Here is a 16803-nt window from a genome sequence, read left to right as displayed (position 1 = left end):
TTCGGGAAGGTTTCTCCGTACTAGGAAGTTCGTATCGGAAGTCCATATCGGGAAGTCCTTGGCTCAGGAGATAACAATCGCCGCCAGCTCGGTGTCCTATTACGTTACCATAGTACTTGATTTCATAAGTTTTAAATCTTTAATACTGCTTCCAATACCTCGAATTCCAGGAATTACCTTATATAAAAATTATTCCCTCTAACTAATATCCGAATATCTTAACGTTTATATATATTTTCGGGCCTAAATATAGTCGGATATTATATAGAGGGATAGTTACTATAAAGGTTAGTAAGGATTAAACCTTACAGTAAATAAGATTCTAGTAGATAAAATTTGGATAAATAAGACTAACAGACAGGACCTTCCAATAGGTAAAACTTTATTGGCAAAATATTTCAGTAAATAATAGGGGTGGGCAATTCTTCAACGGATAAAGTCTTAATAAGATTTTAGGAGATAGGACATTAGCAAGTAAAATCACTTTCAGTAAATAATACGGGCGGCCCGCAATTTTAATAAGATAAAACGGCAGAATACCCAAGGGTAAATATAGGGATGCAGCCTGTGACGGTCTACAAAGGCGCTTAGTATAAGACAAGTTTGTTTCTGACTCGTAGTCAAAGAATTTTCCCATGGGGAAGAAAGGCTATCTAGGAGGGAGGATCTAGAGCCTCTATATACTGCCCGATGCTTCGCCTCAGGCAGGAATGCCTACCGGAGGGTCCCTCGATCCTATACTAACTAACCAGAACGTTCCTCCGCACCGGGAAGTTCCCTGATTTCAGGAGGTCACAGTGTACTATATACGTCAGGTCCCTGACATAAACCTTTATTTGTATTTATTTATAAATAATAATAAGATAGGTATCCAGATTTTATAGTGATAGAAGGGATCTGACAATGATAGTATGGCCGTTTGTGTGACGAACTGACCAAGAACCACTATATAGAGTGATGCGGGTACCAAGTCGTTGACTTGGTATTCTGGTCTTTTTAGTAGCTCAGTCGGTAACGACCTACTAAATCGGTCTTGGCGGGTAGAAGCGCACCTACCCACTGCCAAGCCCGTAACAGTTTGGGGGTAGGGATACTGTGTAGTGGCCTCAGGAATCACATCAGAATGAATTTATTAAAAAAGGTTTATTATTTTATTAATTTTAATAATCTTAAAGATATTAAGATTATATATTTATTAAATTAATATATATTATTATAATTGTTATCTTTTATTAGAGAAAAAAAAATAGAAATTTATTTGCAGCCACAGAGCAATGCCACCAGCAGAAGGCGGTGGGTTGGTCGCGCCGCCACTAATATCTGTAGAGTCCCTATGCAGGCACCTCGCAACTGAATTGATGGTGAGAGTCAATATAGAAGATGCCCTTATCTATTGCTTGGATTTCTTTAACTCTTCTTTCTCTTTCTCTTCCATAGGAATATTTCCCCCAGGGCAGCTGGAAGCGAAGTTGTTTAACCGTCTTGTAAATCGTCAAACCTTTACCTAGTAGTGGGAACGACACAAATCCAATTGATTCATCTCAAGTCTGTTTGGTTCCTGAAACTCCTATCAAATGGATAGGATGTCTTGGATCTGCAAGCAAGTTGGATTCAAGGTCAATACAATAGAGGCAATTGAGGCTACTATTACGGCACTTGTCACTACAATGAACTACATGGCCTTCCCCCATCTCATACCCAACTGGGAAGGCATTACCCAAAGAAGTGTGAAGTTACCGATTGGTTGAACGTAAAGTCGAGGAAATTTTTATTGACTTATCGGAAAATCATCAACAGCCTGAAACCGAGCACCGATACCGACATCAGCTCCGAACAAACATCAGTGTATCAAAGCATTAAACGGTCTGAAGAACCTGCTCCTTGAACTCCCTCTCGACCTTGTGACCCTTGTCGTCAGTAGCAGACTCTCCGTGCAAGTTGAGCAAGGCGCCGAGATCAAACTTGGGAGACTTGAGAAGCTTGACCTTGCGGATGTGGACCTAGAAACTGTTTAGCTGAGTCTTAAAACGACCCTGAGTAGAAACTGACATTTTGAAGGGGATAAATTCCCTGAGTAGCCTTCTCAATCTCGCGTCCAATAACCTCGGGAATCAGCTTCGTGGTCAGCTGCGCCAGGGAGCAGCTAGTCGCCTCCCGCTGGATGATCTCGGTCATCTTCTTCCGAATTGCGCGAATCTGAGACGAGCGAGCATATGTGGTCTTCTTGATCTGGTTGGGGCGTCTCTTGGTGAAAGCAATCGCAAACAGACGAAGAAGATACTCGTCAGTCGTCTTCACCGTCACGTTGGCCTCGATAAGCGACTGCCACTTTCGGACGAGGGATCGCAGCTTGTCGGTCGTAAAGTCCAGTCCGTGGAAGTTGGTCAAGCAGTTCTTTCCTTGGATCTCATCGACACGAAGCTTGACCTTGCGGAAAGCATGGTCTTCATCGTTCTGCAGGTCAGCGAGAGAGACCTCGAAAATCCGTCCCTTCAGAGAGTCGTTCGCATTCTTGAGACCACTGGTGCGGTTCACAAGAGTTTTTCCGACACTTCAAAGTTCATCGTCAGCTGTCGTTTCTTCGCCCAAGGTGTCAAAACAAAAATGCGGATATAAGCGGTAGACATACTCCCTGGTCTGGAAGGTCGAAGGAGCCTGCTTTATGTGAGCGATGACCAAATCAAGGAAGCCTATAATCCTACCTTCACAGAGTACTCATCCTTCCTGGTGAAAGGATCGACGGTTCTCTTCTTGATGCCCTTCTTGCCCTTGGACAAGCGCTTGTTCCTATCGGTAGTCAGCCACTGGCAATTCCGTTACTCTCAACGAAGGCAATCAATTGCAGTGGAGGGCGCGGCCATACTTTCCAACAGCCATATCTGCGACTTTAGCCTATCTTGCAATTGTCGGAGACAGCCAAGTATAGAACACCACGCTGGGGGCAGTCGATACTCTTGACGCTACTGGGTCGACGGGATGGGAGTTGAAAACAAAATCCCACAGAAAAAGTTCAGTTAAGCGAGGCGTCGGCCCTATCAGTGTATTATGTAATTTCTCAGCCCCCCACAAACATAGTACAAAGTCGCCGCGCCGTAAATTACAGTTCATTTCAATACATGTTACCGGGCATCCATGCCCGGGGCTGTTCCCTCAACAGCTGGAACCCTTCTGTAATAATTACTCAACAATCAATACGCACGCCACCACTTCTCACCTTTTGGGCAATGTACCTACGGAGTATGTATATCTACTCCCTATACCCGGCAGTCTTAAAGCACTCTGTTCTAGAGATAAGGTAACCTCGAATCTTCTTTTCTTACCTATGATCTCCCTAGCTATTGAATTATCATGATCTGGTCACTCGTAGGTACATATATCATACGATAAACGTTATGTAGGAACCGTTCTGTCTTGTGCCTCAAATTTTAGAGAATGAATTTTGGGAGGTGTATAATGTGTAGTTAGAGTTGCAAAGTTTTGAAAATTATTGACTAGAGGACCTTTACTGGTTACGCAGTTAAGACAGTGGTGGAGACTCTGACCTAAAAGTACACATGCAGAAAGATACCTACTGTACTCCGTATTAAGCAGAAGGATAAGAGATACTTATAGTCTAGTTATAGAGTGACTAGATGTAGACCGGCAGTGGCAACCCGGTAAATGTAGATTATTACTTCTGTGGTTTACACGTTGTACGGACTTTTATAGGGAGTGATATGTGGTGGAGTGCTCGAATACTCCGTCGATAACCAGATCAGAGTAGGCACTTGGATTCTACGATTCCTAGTCAGCAGTTAACTAATAGAAAAGCGACAGTCAGCAGTACATTGCCACTCAAAGCGGATTGGATTTTCCATTCCCGTGATTACTACATACATGCCTATGACCCGAGCCTACCTACCTACGTACTGACTACTGACAGCATAATTTTCGGGTAACAGTAATGAGATGTAGTCCCATTTTGTAATAGGAGAGATTTCTATCTACTCCGGAGTAGAAAATAGGAACTAAATACAGGTACGAAGTATGGGGTACCTAGGCAGGTGCACTTTTCCTCTTTGGTTTGTTTATCGATAAGGGTCAGTGTACAAAGTATGGAACTAGTTAGTTAACGTTGAAGTTACTGATGACTACTCCGTACAGCCCCGTTGGTAATGGAAATGATGTAATCCGAGTTCAGTCCAAGGGTAGGTAGGAATTGGAGACACGGTACCTACCTACTCTGGTTGTTCCATACAACCACCGCTACCTGGTACTTTTACATACATTCCATGTCTCTTGAGCCCTTCACTAACCAATACACTCAGCTTCAGTCAATGAAACTGGAACTTCCATAATTTGCCTTCCTACCGTGGAGGCGCATGGTCCTCAAACCTCCACTAACTACACATTCCGCCATTCGCAGATGCCTCAGCATATTTAAATCTACCCTTCTCATCCTTATCGTCGGTTCTTAACGCGCAAACTTTCCACGATGGTAAGTTCATGGCCTCTGTTTGAATACTGACTGGGGTAGTTGCTATCCTTTCAACGTGTCACTAACGTCATCTCGTTAATAGGGCAAGCGGAAGAAATCGAGCAGACAACCACAGGGGCCGAAGAAGGTGACTCTACCAACCTCCTCTTTATAACTGGTTCTGACAACTACCTGAAAAAAAGAGAGAGTCTCTCCCGACGACATTTGCATGTTTATTTTGCAATCATGAAAATTCTGTTATCATTAAACTGGACAAGAAGCTGGGACTAGGGAATCTGTCCTGCAAAGTTTGCGGGCAGAGATTTCAAACAGGTATCAATTGTATGTGTCCGTCAAAATTTCATACCCTCCTTATCTGGACCTGACATTTGCTCTAGACCTTTCTGCTGCCGTTGATGTGTACTCTGACTGGGTCGATGCATGCGATGCGGTGGCTAAAGATGCTGCCCACAAATACGAACCAAATACTCCAAATATGCATCCTCATGGGCGTGATATATCTTCCGGTGAACAAGATGTCGGAGATAGTGCTGCCCGGGTGGATACACACAATGATGATTATTGAATTTAGTCCTGCAGATTTTAGTGGGCAACTACAATTTCCTACTAGCTACTAATATAATACCTTTCTCCTTCCCCTCTTCAGTCTGTGTTTATGCTAAATTAATAGTCATTGGCAACAGACCGTAGGCGTTTCAATATAGAAAGAGACCCAGGCATGGTCAGAAAGCTCGAGAGCTACTTATACCTTTTTTTTTCAATGTTTATTTGATCGACATTTCACACCCTAGAGCTGTGAGTTGTGAGCAACAGACGCCGTTAATCTACACGGATAGGCGTAGTTCCACGCGCAATGAGACATCCTCAACTGGATCAACTACGCGCACGCAATCTTATAAGGTATAGTATCGGTCACCAAAATCACCAAGACCCGGAATGATGTACCTGCAATATAGATTAATATTTTGTCACTTTCACTCTGTAATAGAGATTGGCACTTACTTTTTGTCATCTAAGCCTTGATCAATAAACGCAGTGACAACTCTGAGTTTGGGAAAGCGTTCAGCAAAATCTGCAACCCCCGAAGGACTTGCGATGAGGTTCAGGAATAAAATGCGATCCTCGGGTACACCCTTCGCCTTCAAAATCTCAACAGCAAGGGTAGCGGAGCCTCCTGCACAAGCTTAGGTTAACAACACCCACTAGGCGGTTGGTGTCTCACACTTACCAGTTGCAAACATGGGATCAAGCAGCAAAACCCAGCGGCTGGATATATCGGTAGGAAGCTTCTCATAGAATAATTTTGGTTTGCATGTCTCTTCGTCTCTCTGTATCAATATTTTCCCAATGCGAACCGATCGGCAACAATCCCTCAGCCCCTGCTCCATCGCCTCACCTGCCCTCATAATTGACACGCCGCATATTTTGCCTTCAAATCTAACACCGAGATAGGCTCGACCTACAGGAGTCGTGACTGATTGCTCCACAACTGGAAGGTGGTTTAGGCCCTCTTCAACCAAGAGACGAATAATTCTGTTTGAATAGAATATAAAATCAGCACGACCGGTTCTCTTGTCTCTGATCATACTATTAAAGAGTTAGCCGTGCTCCTAAGCCCGTATGTCCATCTGAACGCTATGTCCGTTTCTTACGTCAAGAGGGCAATCAGCTGGGGCGTTTGAGGTAAGACATGGACATTGTCATATGGTATATCTTTAGATACCGTAGCTGTTGGCTTTTCGCCTTCTGGCCAGTATGTTGGGCCGACCCCTTGCGCGGGAGAAGGTATGGATTCCGTTACTTCGCTAGTCATGACTGCCAGCCGATTCTTTCAGTGAGATTCCACCAAGGTTCCGCCGCGAAAGTGAAAAAGAAACCAGAAGCAATGCGGGACGATGTAGCACTATAGGTAGGCCCGAAAAGGGATTTTGAAGTCCGAGGACCGGAAAAAAGAGGAGAAGAATCGGGGTGTGCCGATATATGCATGCACTGCAAATAGCTAGGTACATAACGTACCAGGTGCCTTACCTAATTGTAACGGTTTTATTACCTGGGGTTTTATCGGGCGCACTGCTTCCATGTTTATACAGTAGGTATTATTCCAGTTACGTACTGTAATGTACATAAATTGATACCTTAGGCAGGTCGGTAGGTAGGTACAGTATACCGGCATGTATGTACATGCTCCGTACATATCCATCCATACCTACATACCTACCTGGTACTTATACAGTACAGATGACGGGAATAGGCATATGAAATATGGGCTCCTAGCTAGCTTTAATATGGTGATGTTCTCTCTATATCAGACGTTACATGTAAATGTGATAGAACCTCGTAGTCCCACTGTGTTTACAGAACGTTAACATTACCATTGGTAAGTAAGAAACCCTTCAGTGTAACTATTCCTAGCTAACGTATCCGGTAAGCGAGCGCCGCAGCTCCGTATCCCATACTAATTCACCTTTTTTTGAGCTCTAACATCCCAACTAAACTTGGCCTAATCTACCTTATACCTGTTAATTGGCAAGTGAAGGTAGATTTAAATCTATTGTCCAAATTTTATAAGATATATACTTGTATATCTTTTGGTAATATAGATTACATTGTATTTTTGAGTAATTTACTTAAAACGGGTATTTCAAGTGCTATATTGATTTATATATAATCGTTGTTAATCTGTATAATCTAAAGGTGTATATAGAGCTATGGTTGATATCTTATTATAATTGAGCGGATGATGATAAAGATATTAGAGCTTAAAAAACGGTGAATTAGTATGGACGGAGCTGCGGCGCCCGCTTACCGGATACGTTAGTTAGTGCCGATTATTCATCTGCCCTCTCTGGTAACTTGGTATCCGCAGTCGCTACGACTTTGTTCTGTTACCTGCAACGATCACCTAGTACCTTCGGCCTACTAAGTTAGGTGAAGTCTTCGTGGATGCCCCATGGGCCCCGCTAATAGCAGCCGGCATTCATCCTGCTGCTCGTTTCGCATTCTCCAATCAAGACAATTCAATCAATGATATCAATGAATCAACTATCCAGCGAGATTACTTTCACAGTTCACGAATTAAAATTTCCCACCATATACCTATATATGCCCATGGAACCACCTAGCCTATTCAATACCAGATTAATAGGTTTCAAAACTTTGCCTGTTATTGCGTCCAAAGCATCAATCTCCTTGTCTAATCACCCAATATTATTGCACATTACAAAAACTCGAGCGTTTCGATAGGGACGGGGTTACTCGACATGCGACGTCAGACAAGGAAACCAGTGACTTACGGAAAATCGGGATTCGGCAACACTCAGGGTGACAAAAATAAGTATTCTATAATCCCAGCACCTCGCCTTACGAACAGGGTAAGGGATGATAGCAAACCCCCATCCGAATTGATGTCTTCCAATTATTCAACATTGCCGTCAGAAAATGAGTCTGGGCAATCCGAGAGCCTTGATGCTTATAAAAGAACAACCACGGCTACCTCTCATCAGTGTACACCCCACACTCACCAAGGAGAAAGTGGAGACCTCGGCGCGTCTCGGAGGAAGTGTACGAGCAGGAGGGCGAAAGTGATGCCAGCTGAGGGTGATAATCTTCACAGCAGTTCTCAAGCATCTGCAGTCGGTCACTATGCCTCCGACCTTGAAGGAAGCCCTGGCAATTCACCAGGCTTTGATAGCGATGAGGTCGTCAACACCCGGCTGCAAACCAGGAACAGACCGAATCCACTCGATAAGGGGAATTTTTGGAATCATGGCGACGCTCCGAAAGATCCCTCTTTAATTCTACCGCGTGCGCGACCAGCCCCTACAAAACGAGAGACCCCACGCAAGAGGAAGAGCCTCGCCCCATCACAAAACATCGATAGTGAAAGTTCACAAGATCCTCCACGTGCGCCCGGAAAGCATCAAAGAACAGGCTGGACAAGGAAAAGATTGGTGGATTCGTTAGGTCCTTCGGAAGATTTTACCACCGACAAGTATCCTTTCTCTGCACTTGATGATTCTCAGACGCCTTCTCACCCTGGTGCTACTTTAAGAAAGTATCACCCATCTCCGGAGCCCAGGATCAACCGTAGCGGGGCAATGTCTTTCGCCGAGCTCACTCGACAACCACCTTCTACGTCGTCCATGTTACGCGGATCCCGGGTCACTTATGCTCGCCAACGCTCATTCTTAGACGATAATCCTCTCCTGGACAGTCTCACGGGCGGCAAGTCTGTCACTTCTTCAGGGAGCCATGACCTAAGCCCATCTCGCCCGTCGGCTCTCCATACTCAGCTTCTGCATAGCGTCGACGACGATGAGAATGAAAAGGGTGATAGCAAGCCTGTTCGTAGTATTCACGAGCTTAGGCAAGCTGGAGAAAAGGCTCGTTTTTGCGAAACAGTTGAATTAATTCTGGAGGATATCGAAGGCTCGTCTAACTCGCTTTCGGAAAGATGTGATGGCTACTCCCGACTTTGTTTGAATCTCTTGGAGCCTCGGTTTGTTCGCCAATTTTGTGAATGTGGCTTCGAAGAGCGCATAGTGGAATCAACAACTGAAGGCCTTGATATGATCCCGGCCTCGCTTGCCCTCTGCGCATACAGTCTGATCTTCAACAGTGGATCCTTTTCCTTCGTCCTCTCGGGTCGCTTTTGGTGGAAGATCATGCAAATTGCTCCTCAACTCCTTGTCTTTGACGTGAGCTTCACGTGTCTAGTAGATCAACAGTCTACTACTAGCACTGCCAAACCTGTGCGTCATTCTCTCAGAAAGAATTTGCAGCAGATTCTCTCCGCAGTGTGTGGGGACCAGTCATCAAATACATCGCCGCGTTTCTTGGCGCTATATGTCATCAACACGTTTCTCCATAACCTTCGGCAAAAGGTTCGCAGTGTTGAGCCTATTTCCACGTCATTGTTGGACCAATTGGTCGGGTTACTTATGACAAACAAGCCTGGAAAACAAAGTGCCACCCAGTTCGAATTGTTTTCCTCGGTATTGTCAATATTGGACTCTTCCACAGTCTTATCATCCGGCCCTTGGAGTCATAGTCAATGCAATTCCTTTGGCTTACTTTCTCGGTTATGCTGGCTCTTTTATCCGAATCAGCTCGATCAGAACCGGAGAGTCTTGGGCCTCTACATCCGGGTAATTATGAACATTACTAACACCAACTCGTCGCTTTGTAAGGCACTCGCTACTCCCGAACTAGTCGCTGGGCTTGTCGGAATCGTCGCCGAGGAATTTTGCCATGTGCCTGATGATTCTCCCGCTAAAGAAAACAGCTCCTTGGACATTGTAATACTAGCACTCGGTGCGCTCACCAACGTGGCGGAAAAGAGCCAATCTTCCAGGGCCTTGTTTCTAATGTCGGCACGTAACTCTACTTCTTTCTTCCAGCTGCTTTTGCAGCAATTTTCCCACGGCATCAATTCCATTGGAAAGGTAAGACGACTTCCTATATTTACCAGGTGTACCTAATCTTACTAATTCCAGGCACATTCCGTCTCTGAGGTACACAAAAATGTTGCTATCGGATATCTATCAATCCTTTTGGCTACACTCTGCCTGAATGAGGAAATTCTTTCTCAGGCGGAGACAATGCTGGACAAGGGCCTTGCTCTTATATTGTCAACTGCTGAGGAGTTCTTGCAATATCATCAAAAGGTAGAGCAGGACTCTTATCCTATGGAGTCTCGGGACGACGGAGGCGCTGGGCTCAGCACGAGGCTCGAACATATAATATCTAGTTTAAGACAACATGACGCCTACCATCAGTAGTGGGCTTCCTGTTCCTAATCATCCTGATACATGTCCTGTACTATCTTTGGAGGTTAAAGTTCAACTCAGAGTCATGATGAGAATAGCCAACATAGTAGATCAAATGAATTAATGAAGTGAACGGAAAAATAAAGAATGAGTAGGTGAAATAAGACATAAAAATAGTAATACAATGACCTTGCTGTATATAGTATGCTTCTGCAGATGCCTTGTTCATAGGTAGTGTACACAAGATTGCTCAAGAGATGTCAAACAATATATATTAAGTGAAAACGTGTCTATCTGTCTACCTCGATACTTTCCCCATACAGGTAGCTTAATTTCCCATTATTGTGGATTCCACAATGACAAGAATCGTGTAATTATGGTAGCAAGCAACAGGGCATTCATTATGTTTCAGCAGCGAATTAATATTTTTTGGGGGAATACATGTGGTGTTCTCCGCGGTTGGCGCTGATCGGGAAACCCCGTTTGACCTGTTTGCCACATGAAAGCTAGTAGTAGGTAATACGTAGTGCCTCAGACATCCAGCCAGACATTTTGCCACACCCGTCCGGACCCCAGACTCGCCCATCACCGAACACTGAACATTGTCCCTCCAAAACCAATTGGACCAGGCGCCCTTGATTAATTGATTTGGACCGACCTACGATAATATCTGATCTGAGTGTATATTCACTTGGACATACAGTCTCATCACCCCTTTCGCCGCGGCTCTACGCAGCAAGGAGATCCAACAAACTCCAGGGCTGTGCAATAGTCTCTTTGCTGGATTTGCCTGCTTCAATAAGAGCCATTATAATGCCAGCAGCGCCAAAGCAGCGAAAGATAGCTATTGTTGGCAGTCGATCTGTTGGTAAGGACGCAACGAATACCCCACCATATTGACTCGATCTAACTCCTGGTATACAGGGAAATCATCCCTCACAGTGCGATTTGTTGAACACCATTTTGTAGAGAGCTATTACCCGACCATCGAGAACACGTTCAGCCGCATCATCAAATTCAACGGCCAGGATTTTGCAACGGAGATAGTTGACACAGCTGGTCAAGTAAGAACAGTGGCTGTGGGAGCCCATACCCACCAAAGCTAATACGATGATAGGATGAGTATAGCATTCTGAATTCTAAACATTTTATTGGAATCCATGGATACATCATTGTGTACTCGGTGGCCTCCCGACAATCCTTCGACATGGTCAGAGTCATTCGAGATAAGATACTAAACCATCTTGTGAGTAACCGTTACCTTTCGCACCCTCCCCCATTTTTCTGATTCATTGTTTTACTTTTTACATTTCAATCGCTGATATGATTATAGGGAGCAGACTATGTGCCTCTTGTCGTCGTGGGAAATAAAAGCGACCTCAAAGATGAGCAACGCCAGGTATCCCTAGACGAAGGCCGGCATCTGGTAGATGAGCTCCACTGTGCGTTCACCGAGGCTAGCGCTCGCCTTGGCTACAACGTCGACAGGGCCTTTGACTTAATGATTGGGGAAATTGAGAAATCGCAAAACCCGTCCCAGCCAACGGGAGGAAACAAGTGCAGTGTAATGTGACATTTGGGGCGTGTTCGAACCGAATAATAATAAGAACCAAGGCACTTGTAGACTCTGGTGTGTTGCTAAATTCAATAACTAGGTCTTTCCTGTCGAGATATTGGATGTCATTCCGTTTGTCCTCTTACAGTTCCGCTTGCCTGTCATTTAAATGCCGAAAAAAAGACGTTTAATCCTCAGCTAGTTCACCGCTAATCAGCATAGCTACTTGGAGGGTCGCCGGCAGTCGCTCGTGACCCGAATATGGGTGACAGTGAATCCATTACCAGCGATAGGAAGACACTTGCCCAGTCAGGTCACTATTCGGGGCCCCGTAAGGAAGGCTGGATTTGTCACCGGTCGGGTCTGAACCTGCCGGCGTGGTATTGAGTGTGTATGGAATCAAAATACAATATGAGTTATGTGCACCTGATCTTTGCCCACGAAACATACCCATCTTCCCCTCAGTTGAGACAGTAGCTGTAGAACGTCCTGAGTATGTACTATACTTTGTAGGCTGGCTAGTGGGCTTAACTAGTTCAATAATAGCTAACTAGTTCACTAGTTAGTTAACTATCCGCCGTAGAGGCTGACTAAGTTGAGAGCCCCTCCCGCGGGCTACTTCCACGCATTATTGCTTGTGCCCTAAGGTTTGAATGCCACCTAAGGTTTTACCCCTCACATCGGTTCTGTCTTCGATAACAAAGATTCTTCTCGGTTTCTAGCAGCCTTCCTGTTTTTGAAATACGGTCTGTCTTCCTCGGCCTGGGACGCGAACTACCTTTGAAAATGTTGGACCTTGCCGATTTTGTCAGTGACCGCGGTGGAGACCTGAAGAAAATCAAGGAAAGTCAGCGAAAACGGTTTGCCTCGGAAGATGTAGTCGATGAGGTTGTCGCTTTGTACGAGGAAGCTCGTCGAGGTATGATGTTAGCATGCAGTTTGTCTGCTCGATGTACGGAATTGACTAACATGGTTCTTACCGCAGCACGCTACGAAGTGAACAAAATAGGTTCCCAACTGAACGCGCTCCTTAAGGATATTGGAAAGAAGAAGAAGGTCAGTGGTGCTATGCCGGTTCTTGAGTATACCGAGCTAAACGTCATATGTGATACAGAACAAGGAAGACGCAGGTGACTTGATTGAGCAAAAGGCCGCCCTGGAGAAACATAAAAAGGAAGCCGAAGACCTCGCTCTTCAAAAGGAAACCCAAAGGGATATTAAAGTTCGGACAATTGGAAACTATGTTCATGAATCGGTTCCCGTGAGCAACAATGAGGTATGCCTTCCAACAGTTTTCCAAAATGCACCGTACTCATACTATGAAAACCAGGATGACAATGCTATCATAAGATCCTGGGCACCCGAAGCCTCTGCCACCGAAAAATGCAACAGCCTGTCTCATCATGAGGTTCTCACCCGCCTTGACGGCTACGACCCTGAGAGGGGAGTGAAGATTGTTGGCCACCGTGGGTATTGCCTTACGGGCTACGGTCTTTTCTTGAACCTTGCGTTGATCAATTACGGTCTGGAGTTCCTATGGGGCAAGGGATACAAACCAAACCAGCCTCCTCAGTTTATGCTCCGAGAAATGATGGCGAAAACGGCGCAGCTCGAGCAATTCGACGAAGAACTGTACAAGGTCACGGAAAGTGAAGACAAATCCACGGATAAGTACCTGATCGCTACCTCTGAACAGCCATTGTCAGCACTGCATGACGGAGAATGGCTCCAGGACAAGGACCTTCCTATCAAGTAAGTGGCTTCGCATGCAAATACTGGGTGGCTTCTGGACTGACTTAGGAGGACTTAGATACGCTGGGTATAGCACTTGTTACCGGAAAGAAGCCGGGGCACACGGTAAGGACGCTTGGGGTATCTTTCGTGTTCATCAGTTTGAAAAGGTGAGGGCATCATGAACGTAGGCTCGATTGTTCATCCTTACTCATCTCTGCGCAGATCGAGCAATTCGTCATTACCAAACCCGAGAACTCCTGGGAAGCCTTTGATGAGATGATGAACACCTCGGAGGAATTTTACCGCTCTCTTGGACTTCCGTATCAGGTTGTCTCCATCGTTTCCGGGGCATTGAACAATGCCGCGTCCAAAAAATATGATCTTGAGGCGTGGTTTCCGTTCCAAGAGGAGTACAAGGAACTGGTTTCCTGTTCAAACTGCACCGATTACCAGTCGCGTGCATTGGAAATTCGCTACGGTATCAAGAAGGCCACAGATTTGAAGAAGTCCTATGTCCATGCTCTAAATGCTACGCTTTGTGCAACCGAGCGGACGCTTTGTTGCATTTTGGAAAATTACCAAACAGAAGATGTATGTGCTGTGTCCCTTTTCCCTCACTCCTTTACTAATGCAAAGTTTAATAGGGTTTCATTGTGCCCGAGCCTCTGAGAAAATACATCCCGGGCGCCCCTGAATTCCTCCCCTATACTAAGGAGCTTCCCAAGGGCACTACATCCCAGAAGTCAAAAGGTAAGCAGGGCTCGAAAGCTGCAGATGGCGCCGAGGAGACCGCAAAGAAGATCCAGAACTTGCAGGTATGAATATAGCTATTACCAGTAGGCAGCCTTATCGATCGATCTGCGTGGTTATGAACATTTACTGGCGTTGAGGCTCGCTCCTATCTCATTTATCATTCATAGACTCCAAGTTTGTCTGACATTGCTCACGCACACATGCATCCTAATAGTAGTAACTGATCGACCCTCGGAGCGAAAAGGCCGAGGACGAGAGACAAGACGATAAGATCATAAGCCGGTATACAGAGCATGGTCCACCAGTCACTTTGGTGGGGTCGAAGTGCGTGTATATAATAAGTCAATTCGACTAGCATGGAGGGGCCCACCTGTGAGGACCGGAAGAGAGGGAAAAAAAAAAAAAAAAAAACACCGAGTGTTCTGCCCCGCCATGGTGGCACCACGGTCAATACCCACCGCCTTCCGGTTCTGCTCGTACGCCCCTCCATGTCCTATGACTATGAGTCAAAGAAGCGGCAGAAAGGACTGACTTCTAGAGGTCCGGTCCCGGAGCTGCTAAAAATTACCTCGCCGTTCTCTTCTCTTCAGACATAAAACAATACCTACCCCCTAGGTACTCCCCACCCTTTCTTCCCGCTCTCAGTTCTTTCGCCGGCTCTATCTACCTGAGTTTGTTATTTGCCTCGTCCGGTCCATTCAACCGTTATGGCATCGTTTCCCAGAGACATCAATGCAAGCCCAGAGCTTTCTGGCTCCCCATCCGCGTCGTTCCAGTCACAATCGCCAAGTCATGGAGGCTCCGCCTTCACGAATCGAATAATCCCCCTGCCCAATGCAAAGCACTTGAAACCGTTTGCAACCGAAGACATCAAGGTTCTTCTTTTGGAAAATGTGAACCAAACTGGCCGAGAGATTCTTACAAAGCAAGGCTATCAAGTGGAATTTCTGAAGTCTTCCTTACCCGAAGACCAGCTTATAGAGAAGATTCGGTTTGTTTGACACACCAATATTCAATTCATTCTAATAGGCTAATAACCCTGCCTCACCCAAAGGGACGTGCATGTCATTGGTATCCGCTCGAAAACAAAACTTACGGCTCGCGTGCTGAAAGAAGCTCGGAACCTCATAGTGGTGGGCTGCTTCTGTATTGGAACCAATCAAGTCGATCTCCAATATGCGGCAGACCACGGCATTGCAGTCTTCAACTCTCCGTTCAGTAACTCACGAAGTGTTGCCGAGCTGGTCATTGCCGAAATCATTACTCTTGCTCGTCAGCTTGGCGACCGCTCCAATGAAATGCACAATGGCACCTGGAACAAAGTCAGCAATAAATGCTGGGAGATTCGCGGGAAAACTTTGGGTACGTTCGCAGCTGTAGCGGTTTCGGTGCTGTATCTTTGCTAACAGATGCCACAGGAATTATCGGGTATGGGCACATTGGTGCTCAGCTATCGGTCCTTGCAGAAGCCATGGGCATGTCTGTTCTTTTCTACGACGTGGTAAACTTGATGGCCCTAGGAACTGCCTGCCAAGTGCCTACCTTGGAGAGCTTGCTCTCGCAATCGGACTTTGTCACATGCCATGTGCCCGAGCTCGCAGAGACGAAAAACATGATCGGTCAACCTCAATTTGAGCAAATGAAACCAGGCAGCTACCTGATAAACGCTAGCCGTGGAAGTGTCGTCGATATCCCGGCATTAATCCAAACAATGCGTTCTGGCCGTGTCGCTGGTGCTGCACTTGATGTTTATCCAAACGAACCTGCCGGTAACGGTGACTATTTCAACAATGATCTCAACACTTGGGGGGCTGATCTCCGCGGTCTCAAGAACGTGATTCTTACCCCTCATATTGGGGGTAGTACCGAGGAAGCGCAGCGTGCCATTGGTGTCGAGGTGGCGGATGCCTTGGTGAGATACGTTAACGAAGGCACAACGTTGGGTGCTGTCAATCTTCCCGAGGTCGCTCTTCGTTCTTTGACCTTGGACGAGCCGAACCATGCTCGGGTAATCTCACTTCCTGCGAGTTTGTTTCCTTTTTAAAACAGCTGCTAATATCGCGAAACAGGTTGTTTATATTCACCAGAATATTCCCGGTGTCCTACGAAAAGGTGGGTCAATTCAATATACTGTGAGACTTTAGCTAATCCCTGGGCCGTAGTAAACGAGGTCCTCGGTGACCATAACGTCGACAAACAAATGACGGATAGTCGCGGTGATGTATGCCAACTACCACTTTGTAGCTCAGCTACGTTCGGAGCTAACAAGACTAGGTCGCCTATCTAATGGCTGACATCAGCAATGTCGATAACACAACCATCAAAGATCTCTACGAAAGGCTAGAGAGCCTCTCCTGTATGATACATGACTTGCACGCCTCTGTTTGGTGCATATGCTGACCTCTCCTAGCGCGCATTATGACTCGGATCTTGTATTAGAATGGCGCTCCTTTTCACGAAAATAAATTAAAGAGAAAGAAAGGAGCATAAGAAGATATGAAGTAACCATGACCCGC

General features: G+C 45.7%; 4 protein-coding genes across 4 annotated transcripts; 2 read left to right on the top strand and 2 right to left on the bottom strand.

Moving 5' to 3' along the window:
* Positions 1 to 1856: 1856 nt before the first annotated feature.
* rps1 (40S ribosomal protein eS1) lies at positions 1857 to 2877 on the bottom strand (the record flags this gene model as incomplete). Its single annotated transcript, XM_053104394.1, has 5 exons — positions 1857 to 2000; positions 2050 to 2551; positions 2630 to 2655; positions 2703 to 2787; positions 2864 to 2877. The coding sequence occupies 5 exons, from the start codon at positions 2875 to 2877 to the stop codon at positions 1857 to 1859; spliced, it is 771 nt and encodes a 256-aa protein (XP_052952369.1).
* Positions 2878 to 5370: 2493 nt separating this feature from the next.
* On the bottom strand, positions 5371 to 6290 carry KD926_000594 (uracil phosphoribosyltransferase; the record flags this gene model as incomplete). The annotated part of the gene is made up of 4 exons (XM_053104393.1): positions 5371 to 5422; positions 5480 to 5651; positions 5706 to 6064; positions 6130 to 6290. The coding sequence occupies 4 exons, from the start codon at positions 6288 to 6290 to the stop codon at positions 5371 to 5373; spliced, it is 744 nt and encodes a 247-aa protein (XP_052952368.1).
* Positions 6291 to 8061: 1771 nt separating this feature from the next.
* KD926_000593 (WAPL family protein) lies at positions 8062 to 10257 on the top strand (the record flags this gene model as incomplete). Its single annotated transcript, XM_053104392.1, has 2 exons — positions 8062 to 9921; positions 9973 to 10257. The coding sequence occupies 2 exons, from the start codon at positions 8062 to 8064 to the stop codon at positions 10255 to 10257; spliced, it is 2145 nt and encodes a 714-aa protein (XP_052952367.1).
* Positions 10258 to 11058: 801 nt separating this feature from the next.
* Positions 11059 to 16726, top strand: KD926_000592 (seryl-tRNA synthetase; the record flags this gene model as incomplete). The annotated part of the gene is made up of 20 exons (XM_053104389.1): positions 11059 to 11113; positions 11170 to 11309; positions 11363 to 11491; positions 11579 to 11809; positions 12023 to 12180; positions 12523 to 12719; positions 12786 to 12856; positions 12915 to 13076; positions 13131 to 13552; positions 13611 to 13701; positions 13757 to 14125; positions 14179 to 14349; positions 14532 to 14611; positions 15012 to 15278; positions 15342 to 15649; positions 15706 to 16295; positions 16357 to 16399; positions 16450 to 16508; positions 16562 to 16643; positions 16698 to 16726. The coding sequence occupies 20 exons, from the start codon at positions 11059 to 11061 to the stop codon at positions 16724 to 16726; spliced, it is 3654 nt and encodes a 1217-aa protein (XP_052952366.1).
* Positions 16727 to 16803: the final 77 nt, after the last annotated feature.

Source organism: Aspergillus affinis, assembly GCF_023601865.1.
Source record: "Aspergillus affinis strain CMG 70 chromosome Unknown NODE_110_length_122448_cov_86_396891, whole genome shotgun sequence".
NCBI classification, from domain to species: domain Eukaryota; kingdom Fungi; phylum Ascomycota; class Eurotiomycetes; order Eurotiales; family Aspergillaceae; genus Aspergillus; species Aspergillus affinis.
This window is presented reverse-complemented; position numbering and strand designations above follow the sequence as displayed.